Genomic DNA, 19,637 nt, shown 5'->3' on the forward strand with positions numbered 1-19,637 from the left:
GTTCTGCTAACCACGGCACACTCGTCTCTCTACCAGCACCTTTGTCAGCTCTCCTGGCATTCCACACAGCATTCCCTTCCTTGCAATTGTACCATTCTTCCTCTAGATGCATCAATCTGTGTGGTGAGTCAATGACCTGGCAATGGCCCTTGGTCAGTGGTTTTTGAAAAGCTCCACAAAGCATGTGAAGAAGAGTTAGTCTCTTCTGCAGACTAACTCTTGCAGAAGAGTTAGTCTCATATGCCCATTTCTACACATTGGCCATGCTTTTATTTATGGCAGGGAACTTGTCTAATGCACCTCTACTGTACCTAGCCCAGTTCTAGACCCAGTAGGTGTCCAATAAATGTTGCTGAAAGGATGTACCAAACATGATCCATAAACTAAATTAAAACTTGGTCACTCTCCAAAGTCAAGGTCATAATCTACCTTTCTCATAAGAGAGTTCTGTCTGTACTTAAATAGTTGGGATTATTAACCCCTTCTCTTTCAAGATAAATTCTACAGTATTTTGTTCTCTAACCTTCACATTGTTTTTGATTTTGTAAAAAACTGTATAACAAATATGAGACCTTGCCCAAGATAAAGTTTTTACATTTTATTTCAAGCTCCTGCCTTACATAACTTTTGCATAGGCAATTCCAGATCTGGTTTTTAATTTCTCACTCCACTGGGAATTCTCCCAATATTTGCTATGGTTTCATCATGTTCTTATTAACTTGTCCAGCCACATGACAGTTGTTTTTCTTCAAAGATTATGTTTGGGCCAGGCCTGAGTTGAGAAAGTGGGTCTGCTTTCTCTTCTTCTAATCTAATTTGCATTCCTAAGGTTAAACACATTACTACCAGATTGCCTTAATTAACCACATACGTATATGTAAGAAGCCATGTCAGGACTCCCCTGGTTGCACAGTGGTTGGGAATCTGCCTGCCAATGCAGGGGACACGGGTTCCAGCCCTGGTCTGGGAAGATCCCACATGCTGCGGAGCAACTAAGCCCGTGTGCCACAACTACTGAGCCTGCTCTCTAGAGCCCGCAAGCCACAGCTACTGAGCCCCCATGCCACAACTACTGAAGCCCACATGCCTAGAGCCTGTGCTCTGCAACAAGAGAAGCCACCACAGTGAGAAGCCTGTGCATCACACAAAGAGTAGCCCCTGCTTGCCGCAACTAGAGAAAGCCCACACGCAGAAAAAAAACCCAACGCGGCCAAAAATAAATAAATAAATTCATAAAAAAAGAAACAGAAGAAGCCATGTCCATTCTTTCCTTGATCCAAAGTTTTGTACTTCATCCGGCTTGCCAACTTCCCAAAAGATTAACTGAAATCAGTTGGTTCATGTTTAAAATGGTTCAGTGTATCTTGTCCTCTGTCACTCTCTCTCTTCCTCTCTTTCTTTCTTCCCCATCACACAAAACACAAACACAAGCACACTCTGGGTTTATTTTGTACCTCCAGTCCTCAAGCAGACTATAGAACTCTTTGGGGAATATATCAAAGGCAAGAGATCTACAGTCTTAATTGTCTTTCATAACTTTCTAGCCCCTTTACCAGATGTTTCCATAAAGATTTTTCTTTCTTTTTTTTTTTTGGTACACGGGCCTCTCACTGTTGTGGCCTCTCCCATTGTAGAGCAGAGGCTCCGGACGCGCAGGCTCAGCAGCCATGGCTCACGGGCCCAGCCGCTCCATGGCAGGGATCTTCCCGGACCGGGGCACGAACCCGTGTCCCCTGCATCAGCAAGCGGACTCTCAACCACTGCGCCACCAGGGAAGCCCTTTCTTTCTTTTTTTTAATGGTGAAAATTAAAAGACACATTTCAGTATGTCTCTAAAAGATAAGAACATTTAATAAACATAACCACACTACCATTACCACATCAAAAAACTAACAATGATTTCATAATAGCAAATATTCCAATAGTTTCATAAGGTCAAATATTTATTGATTAGAAGAAACCCCTACAAATTCCAAATAAATTCCACACATTGTGATTGGCTGATATGTCTTCTAAGTCTTTTTCAGTGTATAGGTTTCCTCTCCATCTCTTTCTTTCCATGTAATTTACTAACGGAACTCAGTTGTTTGTGCAGTAGTGTTTCCAGCCGCTGAATTTTGCTGAACAAATCCTTTTGGTGCAATTTAACATTCACAGCATTCTGAAATTTGGCTGTAGGCATGTTTGATTATTTTTACACTTCAAGTCATCAAGTAACTTGAATATATTAAGATAAATCCCATCTGCTCTTTTCCCCCAAGAAATATTCTAGATAGTTTCCTAGATAATCTTTCCATTCAGTAAGTCCCCTGTCCTAAATTTCCAGTTGTCATTTTCGTTACTTTTTAAGGATGCACACAACAAAATGAAAAGAAAAAGAAAAGAAACCCAAACAAAAAAACTTTGCCGAATTTTTTCCTGTAAACATCCATTAGAGGGCGACATTTGCCTTAGTATTATATTTCCCCTAATAAATATTAAATTGCATCCGATTTTCGCATTTTTGACAAGTTGAACCTCCTTACCTACTTCGCCTTCTCATCTCTTGTTCTATAAGATGTAATCACACCTTGTGTCCTCTCTTGATTTGGTCCCTGCGGACTTGTGTCGTTCGTATGAGTACGTCCGTCCTTGACGCCGTTCCCAGCCCTCACCATGAGGCGGCGGTATTGCATAAATAAAGATGCGCAGGAAGGCAAAATTAAGCCAAACTGCCAAAGAAAAAGGAGTTTCACAGGGAAAGGGCCATTAATTTAAGAAGGAAAGAGACAAACCAGACATTTCTAGTTCGTATCCAACTCACGGCTCAAGGTCAGCACCGTGTGAGATACAGCACAAAGGAGCTATTCAAGAGCGCGGGAGGAGGCTGACTTGGGGGAAACGCGTACACAATCTCCTCCTTGATTTTGAGGTTCCACTGGAGGAGGCATATGCACATTCGTGCACGTGTGTGTGAATAGTTACAGGACAGCAGCGGGACGGAGTGGGACCGCGCATGGATCTGCTGGAACCAATCGAACTTTGACCGCCTCTGAACACGCGCCTGAGACAGGTTTACAAGGGTGCTGCTTGGAGGTCAGCTCTCATTTTACCCGGGAAGGAAAGCAAGTCCTGAGGGGGTCAGATAACTCGCCCAAGGGCACACCGTTAGGAAGAGGTGCATTCAGCCAGGTGTTCCGAGCGCAGGCCAGTGCTAGGGACGTTTCTCACCTTCGCACACCCATTACACACGTGTGTAACAACCCCCCACCCCCCCCCCCGTACACATACACACAATCGGACACTGGCTCCTCGGACAGGAAGGATCCAACCCAGCAAGAGGTATTGTACAGTTGTAACAGCGAAGACACGGACACTTGAGAATCTGATCAGTTAGAGCCCTCTCCCCGAGTAATACTCAGACTACTGCATGTGTAATATTGCAAGTGGCGGGGTGGGGGGGGACGGGGGCGGAATCGCAGGCCTCCTGGAGCCCGTCCATTTATCAGATGCCAGATTAGGGAGAGATTGTTCTGATTGGAGCTTAGAGAGCACCGTAAAGAAAACCAGACGGATCGGGGAAGAGAAGCAAACAGGGGCGTCCCTCCTCCCTCCCCGACTTCACTGGAGTTTCGCCTGGAAGAAGGGAGGGCCTTGGCAGAAAGTCTTAGTAGAGAGGTGGAGCGACTGGCTTGGGTCCCCTCCCCCATGCCGCTGTGCCCTCCCCCAGCCCCACCTCCCTTGCTCCCTACCCACACTCGACTCGCTGGCGTCGGTGTTCGGTAGCAGAGGGCTCGAAAGGGAGCTGCGAACGCCCAAAGCCTGGACGACGGGAAGGGGCAACGCACAGTGGCTTTTCCTTCACATTTTTCTTTAAGTCGTCAGCTCCCGAGCCTAACGTTTCGATCCCTCCTTTCCCAGTCTCTGCTCCCCACCTCCCAGCTCACTCACTCGCCTTCTCTTCCCCCTCCTCCGCCGTCCTCCCGTCAGCTCTACCAGACCCTCGGCCTCCAGCCCCGCCTCCGCCGCCTAGGGGTTTACCCGCGGCGGAGTGAAATCTGCATAGTGACCGCCTCTGTGGGAGATCATTGGTGCAGCCCCTGCCCATCGCGGCCGATGATTGGTGGGCTGCCCCGCGTTATTTGCATGCCGGTGGCGGCAGAGTACCTAGCCGGTGCGGGCGGCAGGCGCCGCGCAGAAGTTTGCCGAGTGCTTCCTCGCCGGTCGGTGCTGTACTCGCACAGCTCTCGGAGCCGCCTCCTTCTGCTGCCGCCGCCCTGTTCTCTCGGGATTCCTTCTCTGCGGAAGATAGACGCTTTGCTTGAGGGAAGTTGAAGTGGGCTAGGGGGAGTGCCGAGGAGGAGCGGCGGGGGGCCTTTCCAGTGACGGCTTCGAGTCCAGACGCCGGGAGCGTGGGGCTCCGGCCGCCGCGAATCTCGCCCACCTTCCCGCGGCCGCTGGGCGGGCGGGCGGGCAATGCGGCCGCCGAGGCCCGCGGCATCGAGAGGAAAGAGGGCGCCCCGGAGAGCCTAGAGCTTGTTTCTGCCCACTGGGGGAAGGACGCATGGAGTTGTGAGCACCTCTCGCTCGGCGAGGCCGCCCCGGGCAGGCTCCCCATGGCCGGGACGTACAGCTCCACCTTGAAGACTCTGGAGGACTTGACCTTGGACTCCGGGTATGGGGCCGGGGACTCGTGCCGCTCGCTCAGCCTCTCGTCCTCCAAGTCCAACTCGCAGGCGATCAACTCTTCGGCGCAGCAACACCGCGGGGCGGCCTGGTGGTGCTACTCCGGCTCCATAAACAGCCGCCACAACAGCTGGGACACGGTGAACACGGTGCTGCCCGAGGACCCCGAAGTGGCCGACCTCTTCTCGCGCTGCCCGCGCCTCCCCGAGCTGGAGGAGTTCCCCTGGACCGAGGGAGACGTGGCCCGGGTGCTTCGCAAAGGTGCTGGCGGCCGGCGGCAGCCCCTGTTCTCCGCCGAGGCGGTTAGGCGCCTGGCGGGGCTGCTCCGCCGAGCGCTCATCCGTGTGGCCCGCGAGGCGCAGCGCCTGAGCGTGCTGCACTCCAAGTGCACCCGCTTCGAGGTGCAGAGCGCCGTGCGCCTTGTGCACAGCTGGGCGCTGGCCGAGAGCTGCTCACTGGCCGCCGTCAAGGCGCTGTCCCTGTACAGCATGAGCGCGGGCGACGGGCTGCGCCGGGGCAAGTCGGCGCGCTGCGGCCTCACCTTTTCGGTTGGCCGCTTTTTCCGCTGGATGGTGGACACCCGCATCTCCGTGCGCATCCACGAGTACGCGGCCATCTCGCTCACCGCCTGCATGGAGAATCTGGTGGAGGAGATCCGGGCCAGGGTGCTGGCCAGCCAGAGCCCCGACGGCGGAGGGGCCGGAGGCGGGGAGGTGTCCGCTGAGGCCCTGGAGATGGTCATCAACAATGACGCCGAACTCTGGGGCGTCCTGCAGCCCTATGAGCATCTCATCTGCGGCAAGAACGCCAATGGTAAGCACGCGGGCCCCCGACCCATGGACGGGGTGGGGAAGAAGTCGGACATGGGTTACCCAGTGGGTGAATTTCCTAGGACGAAGGAAATTCAAGACCTGAGAGAAAGCTTTCGGTCTACGGGTGGAGGAGTTCATTAAAGGGTCTTTCCCGAGATTGTTCTTTCAGCGACTGACTTTTGGAGGGCAAAGTCGTGGTTGATCTTCTACTTTCTGTTCTGCGTCGTGTTCTCGCTACTGGGGGCTGTTCACTGATTGAATCTCTTGACCAAGCCATCCCTGAACCTCTCTTGGCGCGAAGCTTACTGCCCCGTCGCTCTCTGCCTTGCTTGACGGATCTATAGTTGGCATCTCTCCCCAGAGCTGGGCAGATCGACTGTGGTTCTGTCCCGGTTCTCTCCAGTCCAGTAGCAGTAGCCAGAGGGCCCAAACTCTTAAGACTTGAGCCTTGGGTAAGTGGGATGGGAGGAAGGGAGCAGGAAGCCCAGGACCTTGGTGCTGCCACCTTGGGCTTTGCTGGATTGAAGCATGCCTTTCAGGCCCTCTCCTGGAAGGTGGAGTGGTACTGGTGGGTTCTTAACTCTGTGTGCCCAGAGCGATGGAACCTGGTGACTCCTGAATCCCATTCCCGGAAAGGGAACCACCACATCCTAGCTCCCAGGGCCTGACTTTCAAAGCTGTCACCAACCAAGTGAGCAGTTGATTAAAACCCCTGTGTTGTATTATATTAAATGCACAACCTTATGGACTTTCCCGAACGAAACCAAGACCCAGTCAGTAAACCACACTATTGGGAAGAGGAGTGGGGGGATGGGCAATGGCATGGTGTCAAGTCCGGGAAAGAAACCATTAGGTAGTTGCATTTCTCTGAAGGATGACATAGCTTCAGTGCAGAAGGTGGTAGGGAAGCGCTTGACCTTTTCCCTTGAAAGGTTACGGTGTGACATACATTCAGCAGTAAACTGCCTACCAGACTCCAACTTCAGGAGTCAGCAAACCATCAGTTATTTGGAATGGTACTTTGGCTAGACATCCTTGCAATCTGATTGGAAGGCCATTTTGGGGGCAACATTCAGTGGCAAGTAAGTTGTCAGTGGAAGAGGCCGTGTGGGTGTTGGAATGCCATAAAGGGAGTCATATTTAAATGTGGTTTAACATAATCATAATAGCTAAAATTTTAAATTAGCACTTAATGTGTCAGTCACTGTTCTTAGCACTTTATATGTTAACTTGAGTAATCTGTAGGTACCTATAGTATTACCCCCATTATACAGATGAGGAAACCGAGGTACCCGTCAGTTAAATAATTAACCCAAGATTATACAGATATTAAGTGACAAGGTGGAATTTGAACCCAGGCAGGCTCCAGAGTTCAAGCTTTTAGCCACTAGAGGAGAAGAAGCAGCTTTGTTTTCACTGGTCCAATTTTCAAGGAGAGTACCTGACATCCTAAGACCTCATTTTGAAGACAGTCTGTATCTACCAGTGTGGCTGACTTTGACTTTCAAGGGTTTTGTTTTTAATTCTAGCACTGACAAAAGGAGAGGCCTGGAATGTAAGGAAGAGCATACGCCTTTTAATTTTCCTCCTCTTAGGTCAGAGTTGAGGTCAGTCCAGGATCTCAGCTGATAATGTCACAGCTGATAATTGTGTTTACCCTCCAGGTTTGTGGCATCAGCATGAGGCACACAGCCCCAGGAGAGGAAGTGGAGGGCAGGGGGATTTCCATGTGGCTGTCATAGCCCAGAGGGGAAGCGTTCTGAACTTTTGGCTGAGGAGAGGCCCAGACTGAACTCAGAGAAGTGAAGACTCCTGAGGGAAAAAACAAAGGCCTATGACCCTACAAACCAGACTAGAATGAGGGAGGATAATGGGTGACAGAGAAACAAAGCAAAACCAAAACATGCCCTTCATGCAGAACTGGTGCCCCTCAGGTGGAGGAATTTCTGTTTTTCTAACTGTAAACTGAGGCAATTAAGAGCAGCTGCCTCTCCAGGGTCCTCTGAAAATGTAGAGTCATGAGAAGTTGCTAGAACACAGGTGTCTTCCACTAAAGGGCTATCCCAAAGGGCCCTAGATTTCTTATCTAAGGTCATCACTCCTTGGGATTTTCTTCACCGGATGGGGTTTTGACCCTATAATTTTACCTCTTCCCTCCCATCCTCCACCCCAAACAATTCTTCTTAAGCCATGCAAGACAGCAGGACTCTATGTGACAGGCAGCACATCTCCGGGATGTTCCGAGCAAGCGTGTCCCTCCATACATTCCTTGGTCTCCAGGGAGCTCTCCTGCAAGATAGGTGACCGTTCGCTTCCCCTGAGTTACATGGATGCTCATTTTTTATACATGAGAACCTGAGGGTGGCCCCAGTAAACAATAACCAGGCTGATTTATTCTCTTTAGACAAAGTGCAATGAATGTTTAGTAGAGGCACAATGAATTACTTATGCCTCAAAGCTGACTTCAGAAGGAAGCATAAACTGCTTAGGAAAGAAATGGAGAGATCCTAAACCTTTGTTGTACTAAAATAAGCCAAGACCAGCAAGGTTACCATCTATACAGCTGAAGTCTAAGTGGGAAATGGCTACGCACGGGAGGGAGTGTGCTGGTTCAAAGTCTTGTCCTGCTGGTCTTCCCTTTATACTATATATTTATTGTTGTTATGCCTGCTAATTATACAGCATGGGCACATGCATTTGAGTCAGCTGTATAGGGCTCTTAAACTTTTAATGTCTTCCAACCAGGAATTTAAGACCCCTAATCCCATCCATTACTCAGAATGCTGGGCAAATATGGTTTCGCTCAGCCCAAGATGGATGATAAAATTTCTATGGTGTTTATAAAACATGATCTCAGCTTCGTAGAGCAGCAGGAGTTATATATTGCTTGCTCATTTGGTATCTGTGTCCCTGTTTCCAGGGCAATGTCATTAAGTGATGATATCTTCCTTGTGGGAGGTAGAGAAACCACTTTAATAGGGCAATATTTATAAACATGGATCTGGTAGAAAATAGAAACTTCTCTCATCTACTTTCTCTCTCTCTCTCTCTCTCTCTCTCTCTCTCTCTCTCTCTCTCTCTCTCTCTCATCGTTGTACATCAGTTTGATACTGAGCATCACTTCGGGGTTTCTTCTTGGCCATTTTTCTTACGAAGCTTTCATGAATGTCCATGGCATTAGAGAAAATTCCCTTCCATTTGGAGACTCTAGGTTAAATGATAGGATTTTGGTGAGAATATTCCTGCTCCAAAGCAGTAACCAGGATGTACTTGAAGGTAGCTCTATCATAATGGTAAGGAGCAAAAACTTTGGAATCACAGTGAGGATTTGAAGCGCACCTCTGCTGTTTATATGAGTGACCCGGGGCATATTTCTTTTTTTTTTTTAATTTATTTATTTTGGCTGCATTGGGTCTTCGTTGCTGCGTGCGGGCCCTCTCCAGTTGCGGCGAGTGGGGGCTACTCTTCGTTGGGGTGTGCATGCTTCTCATTGCGGTGGCTTCTCTTGTGGCTGAGCACCAGCTCTAGGCATGTGGACTCGGTAGTTGTGGCTCGCGGGCCCTAGAGCACAGGCTCAGTAGTTGTGGCACACGGGCTTAGTTGCTCCGCAGCATGTGGGATCTTCCTGGACCGGGGCCCAAACCCATGTCCCCTGTATTAGCAGGTGGACTCCCAACCACTGTGCCACCAGGGAAGTCCTGTGGGGCATATTTCTTAACCATTCTAAGCCTCAATTTTGTTATCTGTAAAATGGGGGTTAATAACAGCACCTAATTCTTAAGGTTGATGAGGATTAGGTGAAAGCATAGATTTAAAGATTGTAGCACATAGTAAATGCTTAATAAATAGTTGCAGTTCATTCAACAAATATTTATTGAGCACTGACCCTGCCTGCACCACAGTTAAAAGTGCTGTGGATGAAGTTGGGGGAGGGAGAGGTTCCTCCTCTCATGAAGTTTACAAGCAAATGGAGGAGACAAGGAGAAAATGAACAAATAGGGATTTACTTTTAGCAGTAAGTGTTACTAACAACAACAGAAAACAGTAATAGGATAGTGTGACTGGGGCTAATTTAAGTGACAGCCAAGGGGGGCCTCTCTGAAATTTCATAAGTAGTAGGTAATATATCAATACTGCTGATGTCTAAGGATCGCTCAGCAAAGAAAAAAAAAGTGACTGAGGACCTTTCTGAATTATTCAGTTATTTATCAGCTGAGGCAGAGTCCCAACAACCTCATTTGCAGCCGAGAAATGAAAGGGCTGCATCTACAGCAGGGCTGAAAACTCTTCTAGTTGTAGGATTCATTTAACAGGGAGATTATAGGATGGATTTCCATTGAGATAATCAACTCCAGGAGCAAGGGTTAATTGAGCCGCTAGTTGCTGTTTAATCAGTTTCCACACCTGGGTAGTCTGGGCTGAGGTGGCAGCTTCCCTCCTCTTTGACTGTTTTATTGAAGCCCAGAGAGCTGGTAACAGTGAAACAAAGCAAGCTTTGGAAATGCAAACTTTTTTTTTCCTTGAATGCCTGAGAAATGCAAGCCAGCCTTAAGTAGTTAGAAGAACAAGGCGGGGATGTTCTGTTTCCTCCAGGAGGTTTTACCTGCCTCCGTGCGGGCTGAAGGGCCACCTCTCTGTGAATTTCCACAGCACTCAGGGCAGATTCTTGAACTGTTTCCTGTTTGCGTCTCTCCCATCACACTGTGGACTCACAGGCATCACTGTCTCCCCTGTGCCTCGCATGGGGTCTGGCACACAGTAGGGGCTCCATGAATGGCAGTCAGGCAAACGATTGATCCCACAATACAAAATGTTCAATTCCAGAAACTTCATTCGAAATCCTTCAACCCCCTCAGAAGAACCTTCCCCTGTTTCTACCATGGCAGAGAATTTCAAGTTCTTGATGAATAGAGGCAGCATTTTGGAGTGTACCCAAACCACAGGGACATCATTCGAACTTTTGATCCCCTAATTTTGAGCAGGGTTCCCAAGGTCACCTGTGATAAGTAAAGGTAAATGGGAGGGATTTCAGGTTGGGGGGGGCTTCCTTCAGTGTGCAGTGCCCATAGTGGGCGTTTCACAGCAGAAGTCTGATGGGCAACAGATAGATCCACAGGAAGATTGAGTTGAAAGACAGAGGCACTCAGTTCCCCTAAGAATAGCAATACCAATCCCGCCTTGCCTGCAGAGCTGCCCTAGAGGACAATTTGTTGATGACTATTGCTCAGAAGAGGGTGCATCTGTGTTGCACCCCATCTGCCTCCAATCTGAGGAAGGCACTAATGCAATCAACTACCGAGACATTCCTGGGTTGCACGGACCACACCTAAGGTTCTAAAATAAGCCAGATTGTAAAGCAATTATACTTCAATAAAGATAAAATAATAAAATAAGCCAGAGACCCCGGGCTGCGAATCCTCAGGTTGGTCCTTATCCCATTTCCCCATCACTACCTGTCCTTCCCCAAGTAGTGTAGTGGGTGGATGCTTTGGCCTCTGTTTCCACACTTCTACAGCTGTAATAATAGGCGTAACCTTTGCACAGGTCCTTAAACCTTTTTATCTAGGATCTCGCCCGGTGCCCATAAAAATCCATCCATGGGATGCTCTTTCACAGAAGGGTCTCTGGGAGCCCAGGATTCACAGCTTGGTAATGGCCGGGCCGGGGCCAAGCCCCATATCGCTCAAGCCCTAGGCCTGTGCTTTTTCTGTGAAGAATCAGGGAAACAAAGGTAATGAGGACCAGGGCAGTATTTTTCCCCTGCCAGTGGAGGCAAGGGTCAGACTCACAGCAGCACCTGCTTGTTAATGTCTGCTGCATCTGGGCTCTTTACATCCATTAGGCCAGAGAATCTTCACAACCAAGCTGAAGACCAGGCATCAAGGCCCAGGTGTGGGTCTTCCTCCGAAGGATGCTGTGATAGGCTGTTTAAATGCTGCTTGCTGACGGTCCCAGAGTGTGTCCTGCAGGTGCCATCGATTTTAAGGAGCCTTTATTGCTGCTCCTGAGGGGCGGGGAACTCTGCCGCCCAGGGAGGGCCTTACAAGTGTCAGCTGCTGGGTGATCAATAAGCTCAGTTGAACGGCAAAGCTGCCACCTGCACTGTGATTGTCTTCTAACGGCGGGGAGAGCTGGCCCGGAGAAGTAGGACACGCAGGAGGAAAGAACCCAAAGGGAGCCCGTGTTTAGGCCACTGGCCTCAGGGCACTCAACTCACTTGCTCTGGAGTTGGCGGAAAAGCCTTTATGAGGGGGCCTTTGATTTCCTCAGAGTCCACTACGGTTTCGGCTGAAATCTCAGTGCCAGGAGCACAGGGAGAGAAGGAATCCGCATAGCGAGCACTGAGATGCCCTGGCTTTGAAGTCTGAGTCGGGCCCCAAGTTGCCTTGCTTCTTACAAAGGCCTGGAGCAAGTTGCTTCAAGTCTCCAACTATAAAGTGAGGGGCCGGCTCTTATACACGGGTGGTTGTGCCTGCAGGCATACTCATTGCTCCCAGGATGTCAGAGCTGCCTCTGGGTTGAGCGCTGAGAACATAGCACAGGGTAGGGCTGCCCGGGTGTCATTCCTGGCGCCCTCCCTTTTGAGTTGTGTGATCCTGGGCAAGGTCAGTGCTGTGCCTTAGCTTCTTCCTCTCTAACAGGATTTCCCAGCCTGTCACTGTGGCACTTTGGACTGGATAACTTTTGTTGCAGGGCCGTCCTATGCCCTGTAGGACGCTTAGCAGCATACCAGCCTCCACCGGCTAAATGCCAGTGACACCCTCCCTCCCCCACCTCCAGCTGCCGGTGGTGACCATCAAAAATGTCTCCAGACATTGACAGATATCCCTTGAGGGGCAAAATCACCCCTGGTTGAGAAACACTGCTCTGTAATAGAACTGAAAAGAGTACCCAACTCGTAGGATGTTTGTGGGACTTACTAAGTCTCTGTAAGGGACTCTGCACTGAGCCTGGCACATAAAATATTAATTCTAATCACTGCTATATTTTTGCAAACTTGTGTTGGTTTGCGGCCAGTCATGTTCACTTTTGCCGAAGTGGGCATTTCTAGTGCAGAGGAGGATCGGGACCCAAATCCCAGAGTGATGAGTGTTACTCACAAGGCTTCCTTGGTGACTAATAGGTAGGAGGAAGTTACGGGATCTGGAAAAAGCACCTTTGCACCTTGCTTACTTATGGCTCTGTTGCCCTCAAGATGAAGCAGGCTAGCATTGGGCATTGACATCTGACCCTCCCTCCAAGTTCAAGGCTGACCCTGCCAGGATGACAGTGGTGGTGCAAACTCAACGCTCCAGGCCCTGCAAAGTCATTCTGCTATGGGACCCTGCCCATCGCCGCTGCCAAGTTCTGAGCCACAGGACAGCAGGTGTTTTGTGTTTTGCCGGCCTGTCATGTAAACATACTTTGTGATCTTCTTGCTTGTTTAAAAAAAGGCCTAAATGGTTTTGCAGCTTTGGCAGTAGGCTTGGAGCAGCTTGCGGAATTGGGAGGAGAAGCTTCAGAAACACAGCCCGAGTAAGCCTGAGGAATGCCATGCCGGCCTCGTTAATCGACTGCTTGCCGAGCGCCAGCTACATCCAGGGCCATGGAGGAGAACGGGAATTATCTTGCCTGTCAAGAAGTTTAGAATCTAGTAGGGAAAGCAAAGCATGTCCGTGGATTCTTCCAAGGAAGTGTGGGGTCCCTGCATTCAAATGAGAGCGGTGATGCTGAAGCCTCATCTTTCTCACTGCGCATTTGGGGGTGCTTTTCATGAGCGATTTCACTTAATCCTCCCAAGGCCCTCTGTAAGGGAGATATACTGTCTACCCCTTAGATGGGGACCTTGAAGTTCTGGTGACTGGAGAGCTCAAAGGGGAGAGGTGAGCCCTGGCTGGGGTGTGAGGGAGGGAGTTGGGGCTGCTTTGTGGAGGGTGTGGCATGTGAGCCAGGGGCACTTGGGCAGGTGGAGCTGGGACAGAGAAGGGAAGGTGGTGCAGAGAGCACGCAGGCTTGCAGGCAGAGGGAGTGGTGTGAGCAAAGACATGGAAGCCAGAGTGTGTGTGTTGGAAAATGGCAAGTGACCCTGTTTGGCTGGAAAGGTTCAGATGCATGATGAGGAGAAGGGCAGATAACACAGTAAAGAGGAAAACTTTCCCACATCTTTTATCCAGATGTTAAGAAGCCTGCCAGAGTGCAGGAAGAGAGTTTTCCAAAACTCATTTTTATAATTCAGAAATGGAGTGTGTCTGCTCCCCAGCGCATCTTAACCACAGCCCCAGACCTCCCATTACCCCTCTTGTTGATTGAAAGATTGACCTCAAAAATGCCCCTGGCCTCTGTCCTAGCAGTACAAGTAATGAAAGAAGACTTTACCCGAGCAAACCTGGGCCGAGAGGGCCTGAAGAGCAAGACTGCCATCACCCCTGCTTCTCCCATGCAATTTGGCTCCTGACTCGGTGTTTCTTGCAGGGCTCCGCACGTAGCATTTCAGGCCAAAGCAGTCCCAGTATGGAATGAAGGTCGAGGCTGGTACACCCGTTAAATGAGGCTGTTGGACTGACTCTTGCCAAGGCAGGATTCTCAAACACAGAGGCAGAGGGACAGAAAACAGGATAAGAGAGTCCCAGAACTTTGGTTATGAGTCTGGCTTGATATCTTCAGTTTACAGTTCATCATTTTGGAAAATAACAGCTCAGTTCTCAAAGAGGTTTAGTCACCTTCTAATTCTTGCTAAAGTTGTTTCCAGAGCATTGATAATAAAGATTTCAATCACCATGTTAAATGTTTGATATCGTGGAACCACCTTATAGCTCAGGGCCATCTGGAATGGACTCCCTAGGGTCCAGCTGAATTCCGCTGACAGTAATAAAATGTGATAGGTCATCAATGGCTTAGCCGATAACTCAGGTATTAGACCTTTTCCTGACCCCAGTGTTATAAAGGAATTTGTCACTTGGAAAAGAGAAATCTCATGAACATTTTACAAAAGTACATATATGGTTATTTATGGTTAATGGTTTGGGACCCATCATTCGCTTTCTAAAAGTGATCTGGGTGGGGGTTTGGGAGGGGGGTGGTCAGGCCCATGATGGAAGAATCACACAGGAAAGCTGAACTTGGAAGTACCAGAGATAAAAGGTTAGGGGTGGGGAGAGATTAAAGGGGACCACAAAGAGGGTGAAACAGGTCTTTCAGTGCATGAAAATCATCCCTAAAATTGAGGCCAAGTTTTGTTGAAATTTTAAAACTTTTTAGTCTGTACCTTTTAAGATATGAAAAGCAATATTTGCTGTGAGGAGAGCTGTTCATAAACACAAGCCGAGGTTCACGGACCAAGCAAGTCTATGTGCACAAGTGCCTGGGACAGTCCAGTCCAGAGAGTGAAGGATGTGGGTCCAGAAGATGCTGGGCTGGAGCTTGGCCGCTCCGTGACCTGGAGTGAATCACTCCCTCTTCTTGGCTGTTTGTTACTTTATCTGTGGTGTGAAGAGGTTGGACTAGATTCTCCAATGGCCCTTCTGTCTCCGATAATGTTTCCAGACCCCACATGGACACTGTGAAATCACTTTCCTAAGGTCGAGCCCTGTAATTATTATCCTTGGGAAAGAAGCAGCCCAGGATGGAGCTGGCCGCGCTCTTGGAAGATGGTCCAGGTAGTGGGACTAAATGCCATCCTTTTTATATTGGGCTTCACTATGATTACTCTACTTAGAGTTTTCTCTTCCCCCACTTGCCTCATAAGGATGAGTTCTGTCTACTCTTGGCCAGCCCACCCCACCAGCACTCAGCAGCCGTGTCCAGGTCCTGGCAGGCCTGCTTGGTGGTGAGATTGGCCCCGAGGTGACTTCATGCAGCCGGTGTTTGCAGCCCGCCTATCTGACCTCGGATATTTATAGCAGGGAGCAGCTAGAAAAAAAAAAAAAATTAAATATGCTACACCCTTCTTTATACTGTGTGGGACAGACAGACATTGTGAGGAATTTAGAAGGCAGGGCAGTATAATCCAGCAAGATATTTTTAAATGCTCTTTGTTGCAGTTGGCAGGGCCGATTCTTCAAAGGCAGGGAAAGCGAGAGTAAGTGAAAATGACAGGCTGCCAGGAATTCCTAGGCTGAGACGGGGAGCTCAGCACCCCGAGGGGTACGGGTTCTGAACCCCGATTTATTTCAGTCACAGAGTCTGAGCAGGGCTTGGGGCGGTCCCCGCCAGAGCTGGGTGAGTGGGGCAGCTTGTCCCCCTTCCCCACCAGCCCGTCCACTCTACAGACCCCCAAGTTGAAGATTATAAAATGTTCAGGAGAAAGCAGAACACGTGGCCAAGAAAGAGTGGCTTCTGTGGAAACCAGAGGCCTGGTGCTGCTTCTTTAACTCATCTCAGCAGCTGGGTAAATCACGTTGTATGTGGGGACACCATTTGGAAGCCAGTTGCTTGCAGCTGTTCTTCTGGATGTAATCTTTCCAGGAGGAGCGGGGCAGGCCAGGACTACGCTGAGACCCAATTCAGTAGCAGGTGAGAGGGCCCCTGGGGTAGAGCTGCCTCTGCAAAGGCATTACAGGGACCCCCACCTGTCCAGCGGATGCTTGTATAGTATCCTGGGTTTTCTACCATGTTGGTCTTGGAGGAGACAGACGGTGGTTACGGTGGGAGGGTCTGGGATTAGGATCCAGGGAGAGGCTAAAAGTTTTGGCTACCTCTGCTTTTTTATTCAGCATATATTTGTCGAGGACTTACTGTGCATGGTGATAGAATAGATGAATATGAGAGACACAAAGGAGGGGAGGGTGTAGGCCCAGTGGATCATGAGGAAGGGTAAGACCTGCTGGAGGAGTCACAGTGAGGCCAGCCAGGCTGGGGAAGACAGCTCCGGACAGAGGGAGCAAGTGCACATTGGGTCCAAGGAGGCTGGCGGGGCCAGTGAGGGGGAGCAGGGCGCGTAGTAGGAGATGCAATTGGAGAGGGAAGGGAGGGGTGGGTAGTCAAGTAGGGCCTTGTAGGCCACTGTGTGGCACCTCGGCTTTCAATTCTGAGTCTGCTGGGAGTCATTGGAGGGGCCTAGGCCCAGGAATGATGTGATCGGATTTGCATTTTAACAAGATCACCCTCTCTGCCCTGTTGGAAATGAACAGTAGTCTCAAGCATGGAAGGAAGCAGCACGACTGCTCGGGATGCCTTTGCAGTAATCCAGGTGAGAGAGGATGGTGGCTTGGGTGTCAGCTGAAGAGGTTATGGATGTATTTTGAAGTTCAAGCCAACGGGACTTGCCAGCAGCTTAGATGTGAGGGATGATAGAGGAATCCATGTGACAACGAGGTTTATGGTCTGAGCAACTGAAAGGAGGGATTGGCCATTGATTGAAAGGGGAACAGCTATGTATGGAAGAAGAAGGAGGGCTGAACCAGCGATCTGAGTGTGGTTTTGGTTGCTTGTCTCAAACTTTATTAGAGAGAGATTGAGCAGGAGGGTGGCCTCCAGATCTTCGTAACCGGGAGGAAAGGCCTCCCTCCTTAATCACATGATGGATTGAAACATTGCCCTCCTTTGCCTTTCCCAATGGTAGGTGCCGCACAGCAGGGCTGGATAGGGCCTCAGGCAGTGGGGATTTAATTTTCAGTCTTATAATTCTTTGGTTGATGGCCTTAAGAGCCCCCCTAAATTTTGCCTTCTAGCTTCTTCATAGACAACCAGCAGCCTTTAATGAAGATCATCAAATCCACAGTTTCCCGTCATTAGCGTGGGGTCTGTTTAATTAGTTCCAGTTGTTCTGTGGATTGCTGTGACTTCGTGCATGTGTCCTTCAGGTCTGGGAAAGCGAGTCTCCATTTCCGGGAAGCTTTGGATTCCTGGAAGTCAAGTCTGGGTCAGAAATTTAGCCAGAAAGAGAACCGTCTTGGGTGCTTCGAGAGGGCACAGAGGCCTGGAGGAGTCTCAGAAAGGCATTGGGAGGCTCCAAGTGCCTGTGAAATAGTTTGACCTCTGCTCCTCAGGTAGCACAGGTGGCTAAGAGATGGAATTTGAGAGTCGGCCCTCCTGACTGAGGTCTCTGAATCTCAGTTTTCCTTTTCTGTTTAATGGATATACCATGGTTCCGAACTTAGAGTTGTTTCAGGGGCTCTGAACCCTGGATTCACATTAGAATCACCTGGAGAGCTTAAAACAATTTAAAAAAAAAAAGTGTGTGTGTGTCTTAAGTCCCCACCTCCAGAAATTCTGATATAAATTATCTGGAGTAGGGCGCAGACCATGTGGGTAGAGTTCTTGGGAGAGTCTGGTGCTCACTGAGCACTGAGACATTAGCTGTTATTCGTGGTAAAAGAATCATTGCTCTGGAGCATTCATGTCTGCCCCACCCAGGATGGCGACTTTCCTTCACTTCATAGCCATGCTTGCTCCTCTGGTGGGATTACCAAAGAACAACCAAGAGAAGCTTGAACTGTTAGATTTACATGAAAAGAGAAAAGTTAGATCTAGAATGGCAGTGGCACCATGTAATAATGTTACTTATCCCGCTGCTAAATGAGGGATATTAATTGCATCTTAAAGAAGAGGAGGAAACCAAGGCTCAGAGAGGTTCAGTTACTTGCTCAAGGTCATACAGCTAATGAGAGGTGGAGATTATAATTAAACCCAGGCAACCTTACTCTGGATTCTCCACTCAACCACATCCTGTTCCCTTCCTACCCAGAGAAGCCAGCTGTGATCCCCAGTACATACCTGCCATGTGTTGAGCCTTTACAAAGTTCCAGCCCTATGCTATGTGCTTCATGTGTATAATATCGAGTAATCTCTATAATTACCCAATGAGGTATGTATTCCTCTTAATCTCATTTGACAACTGAAGAGACTGAGGCTCAGAGAGGTCAAGGTAGCCTAGCTGGTAAATGACACCGCTGATTCAAACCAAGGTCTGTTGGGCACCATTCCTCACTTGCCATGCTGCCTCTGTCCTCCCCTACTTCTGTCCTCAGCAGTCGCCTGGGTGGGGATGAAACACATGCAGTGATTTCCTGAGCAAAGAAATGAATGGGTTGGTCCAAGAGGGTGAGAGGAAAAGCATCCCTCGCAGCTTCTGAACAACCGAGCCATTTAGGTGCCTTAAAATAGTAACATTTCTCAGAGGGGTGGCCAACCTGACAGGCCTGAGGGCTGTGGTGTAGGTATTTGTTTCTTTGCGAGTTTAAAGCTATACGCTGCGAAGCATGTTGCTTCTCTTCTATTGCTGTGAATGAAATAACCTCTGAGAGATTGTGCGGGTTGCTTAAAATAGTTTCAGAGAAAGAGCATTTGGAAGCTGTTAGCTTCGTGAGTCTATTCCCTCCTGATTTATGACACCTTAGAGAATGCCGGGCTTCTTCTTGTTTACCTTCTGGTTTTTTCTTTCCACCATATTTTAGCCCTTGTGTCATCATAAGCCGAAGGAATTTGTCACCTGAAAAAGTGACAGCCTTTCCTAAGTAATTTAATCAAGGACTTTCTAGCATTTCATTTTTTTTCTTTTAAAAGGAAAAAAAAATGAGGCGAGGCCATTTGTTTTGGAATCTGTCATTTCTCTCTTCCAGCTGCAGAGGTTCCAAAATCATAGCGATGGTGTTTGCTCTGGGGCAGGAATAATTTATTTTATTCTTTCACACTAAGGCCTGCCCTGGGAAGCAGCATTTTCTTACAGCCTTCCTGGAGTGGGAGCCCAAGACACGTGACGTACTGTGAGAGAAACTGCTCTATTAACACGGCAGACACTAGCCTTGTGAGGCTATTGAAATTTAATAAAAATTCAGTAAGGTTAAAACATCAGTTCCTGGGTTGCACATGTGACGTTTCTAGTGCTCACTCATCATGGGAGGCTGGTGGCTACCAGATTGGACAAGGCAGATATGGACCATCTCCATCATTGCAGACAGTTCCATGGGACACTTGGCCACTAGAGCGAGTCATCGGTTGGTCACTTGGGGCCAGCTTTCTGGGTTTTCAGAGGTCTCAAAATTTTAACCATTCTCTAGCCTCTCTGAAGCCCTCTGTGCAGAAACGAGAAGATTCATGGATGTGGAGATTAAGGCCATTGATTTGTGTGGCTCTAACCTCTGGACCCTTGACACGAGGTCAGGTTTTATGATTTCCAAGCTGCATGGCCTGGAGCAAATCAGCCTCTGAAGTTGTCCCTTATCAGTGAGATGGTGATCTAAA

The 19,637-nt window shown here is 49.0% G+C and overlaps 1 protein-coding gene and 1 long non-coding RNA gene across 6 annotated transcripts in view; one reads left to right on the forward strand and one right to left on the reverse strand.

Moving 5' to 3' along the window:
* Window positions 1-1,925: 1,925 nt before the first annotated feature.
* On the reverse strand, window positions 1,926-4,356 carry LOC132525866 (uncharacterized). Of its 4 annotated transcripts, none has more exons than XR_009542381.1 (3): window positions 4,147-4,356; window positions 2,526-2,711; window positions 1,926-2,172 (listed from the first exon to the last, which is right to left on the reverse strand). It is a non-coding gene; the product is annotated as an uncharacterized LOC132525866 (long non-coding RNA). The 4 variants fall into 4 exon arrangements; XR_009542378.1 differs by lacking the exon at window positions 4,147-4,356 and adding an exon at window positions 3,931-4,126; XR_009542380.1 differs by lacking the exon at window positions 4,147-4,356 and adding an exon at window positions 3,736-3,922.
* The window catches only part of ABTB2 (ankyrin repeat and BTB domain containing 2), a 182,313-nt gene continuing 166,834 nt past the window's right edge, over window positions 4,159-19,637 (forward strand). For both annotated transcript variants that reach the window (XM_060159430.1, XM_060159431.1), the window contains exon 1: window positions 4,159-5,478. In XM_060159430.1, coding sequence (XP_060015413.1) covers window positions 4,596-5,478 — 883 coding nt within the window. In that variant the 5' untranslated portion in view covers window positions 4,159-4,595. The remainder of the gene's footprint in view (window positions 5,479-19,637) is intronic.

This window comes from Lagenorhynchus albirostris, chromosome 9, assembly GCF_949774975.1.
Source record: "Lagenorhynchus albirostris chromosome 9, mLagAlb1.1, whole genome shotgun sequence".
In the NCBI taxonomy this organism is placed as follows: Eukaryota; Metazoa; Chordata; class Mammalia; order Artiodactyla; family Delphinidae; genus Lagenorhynchus; species Lagenorhynchus albirostris.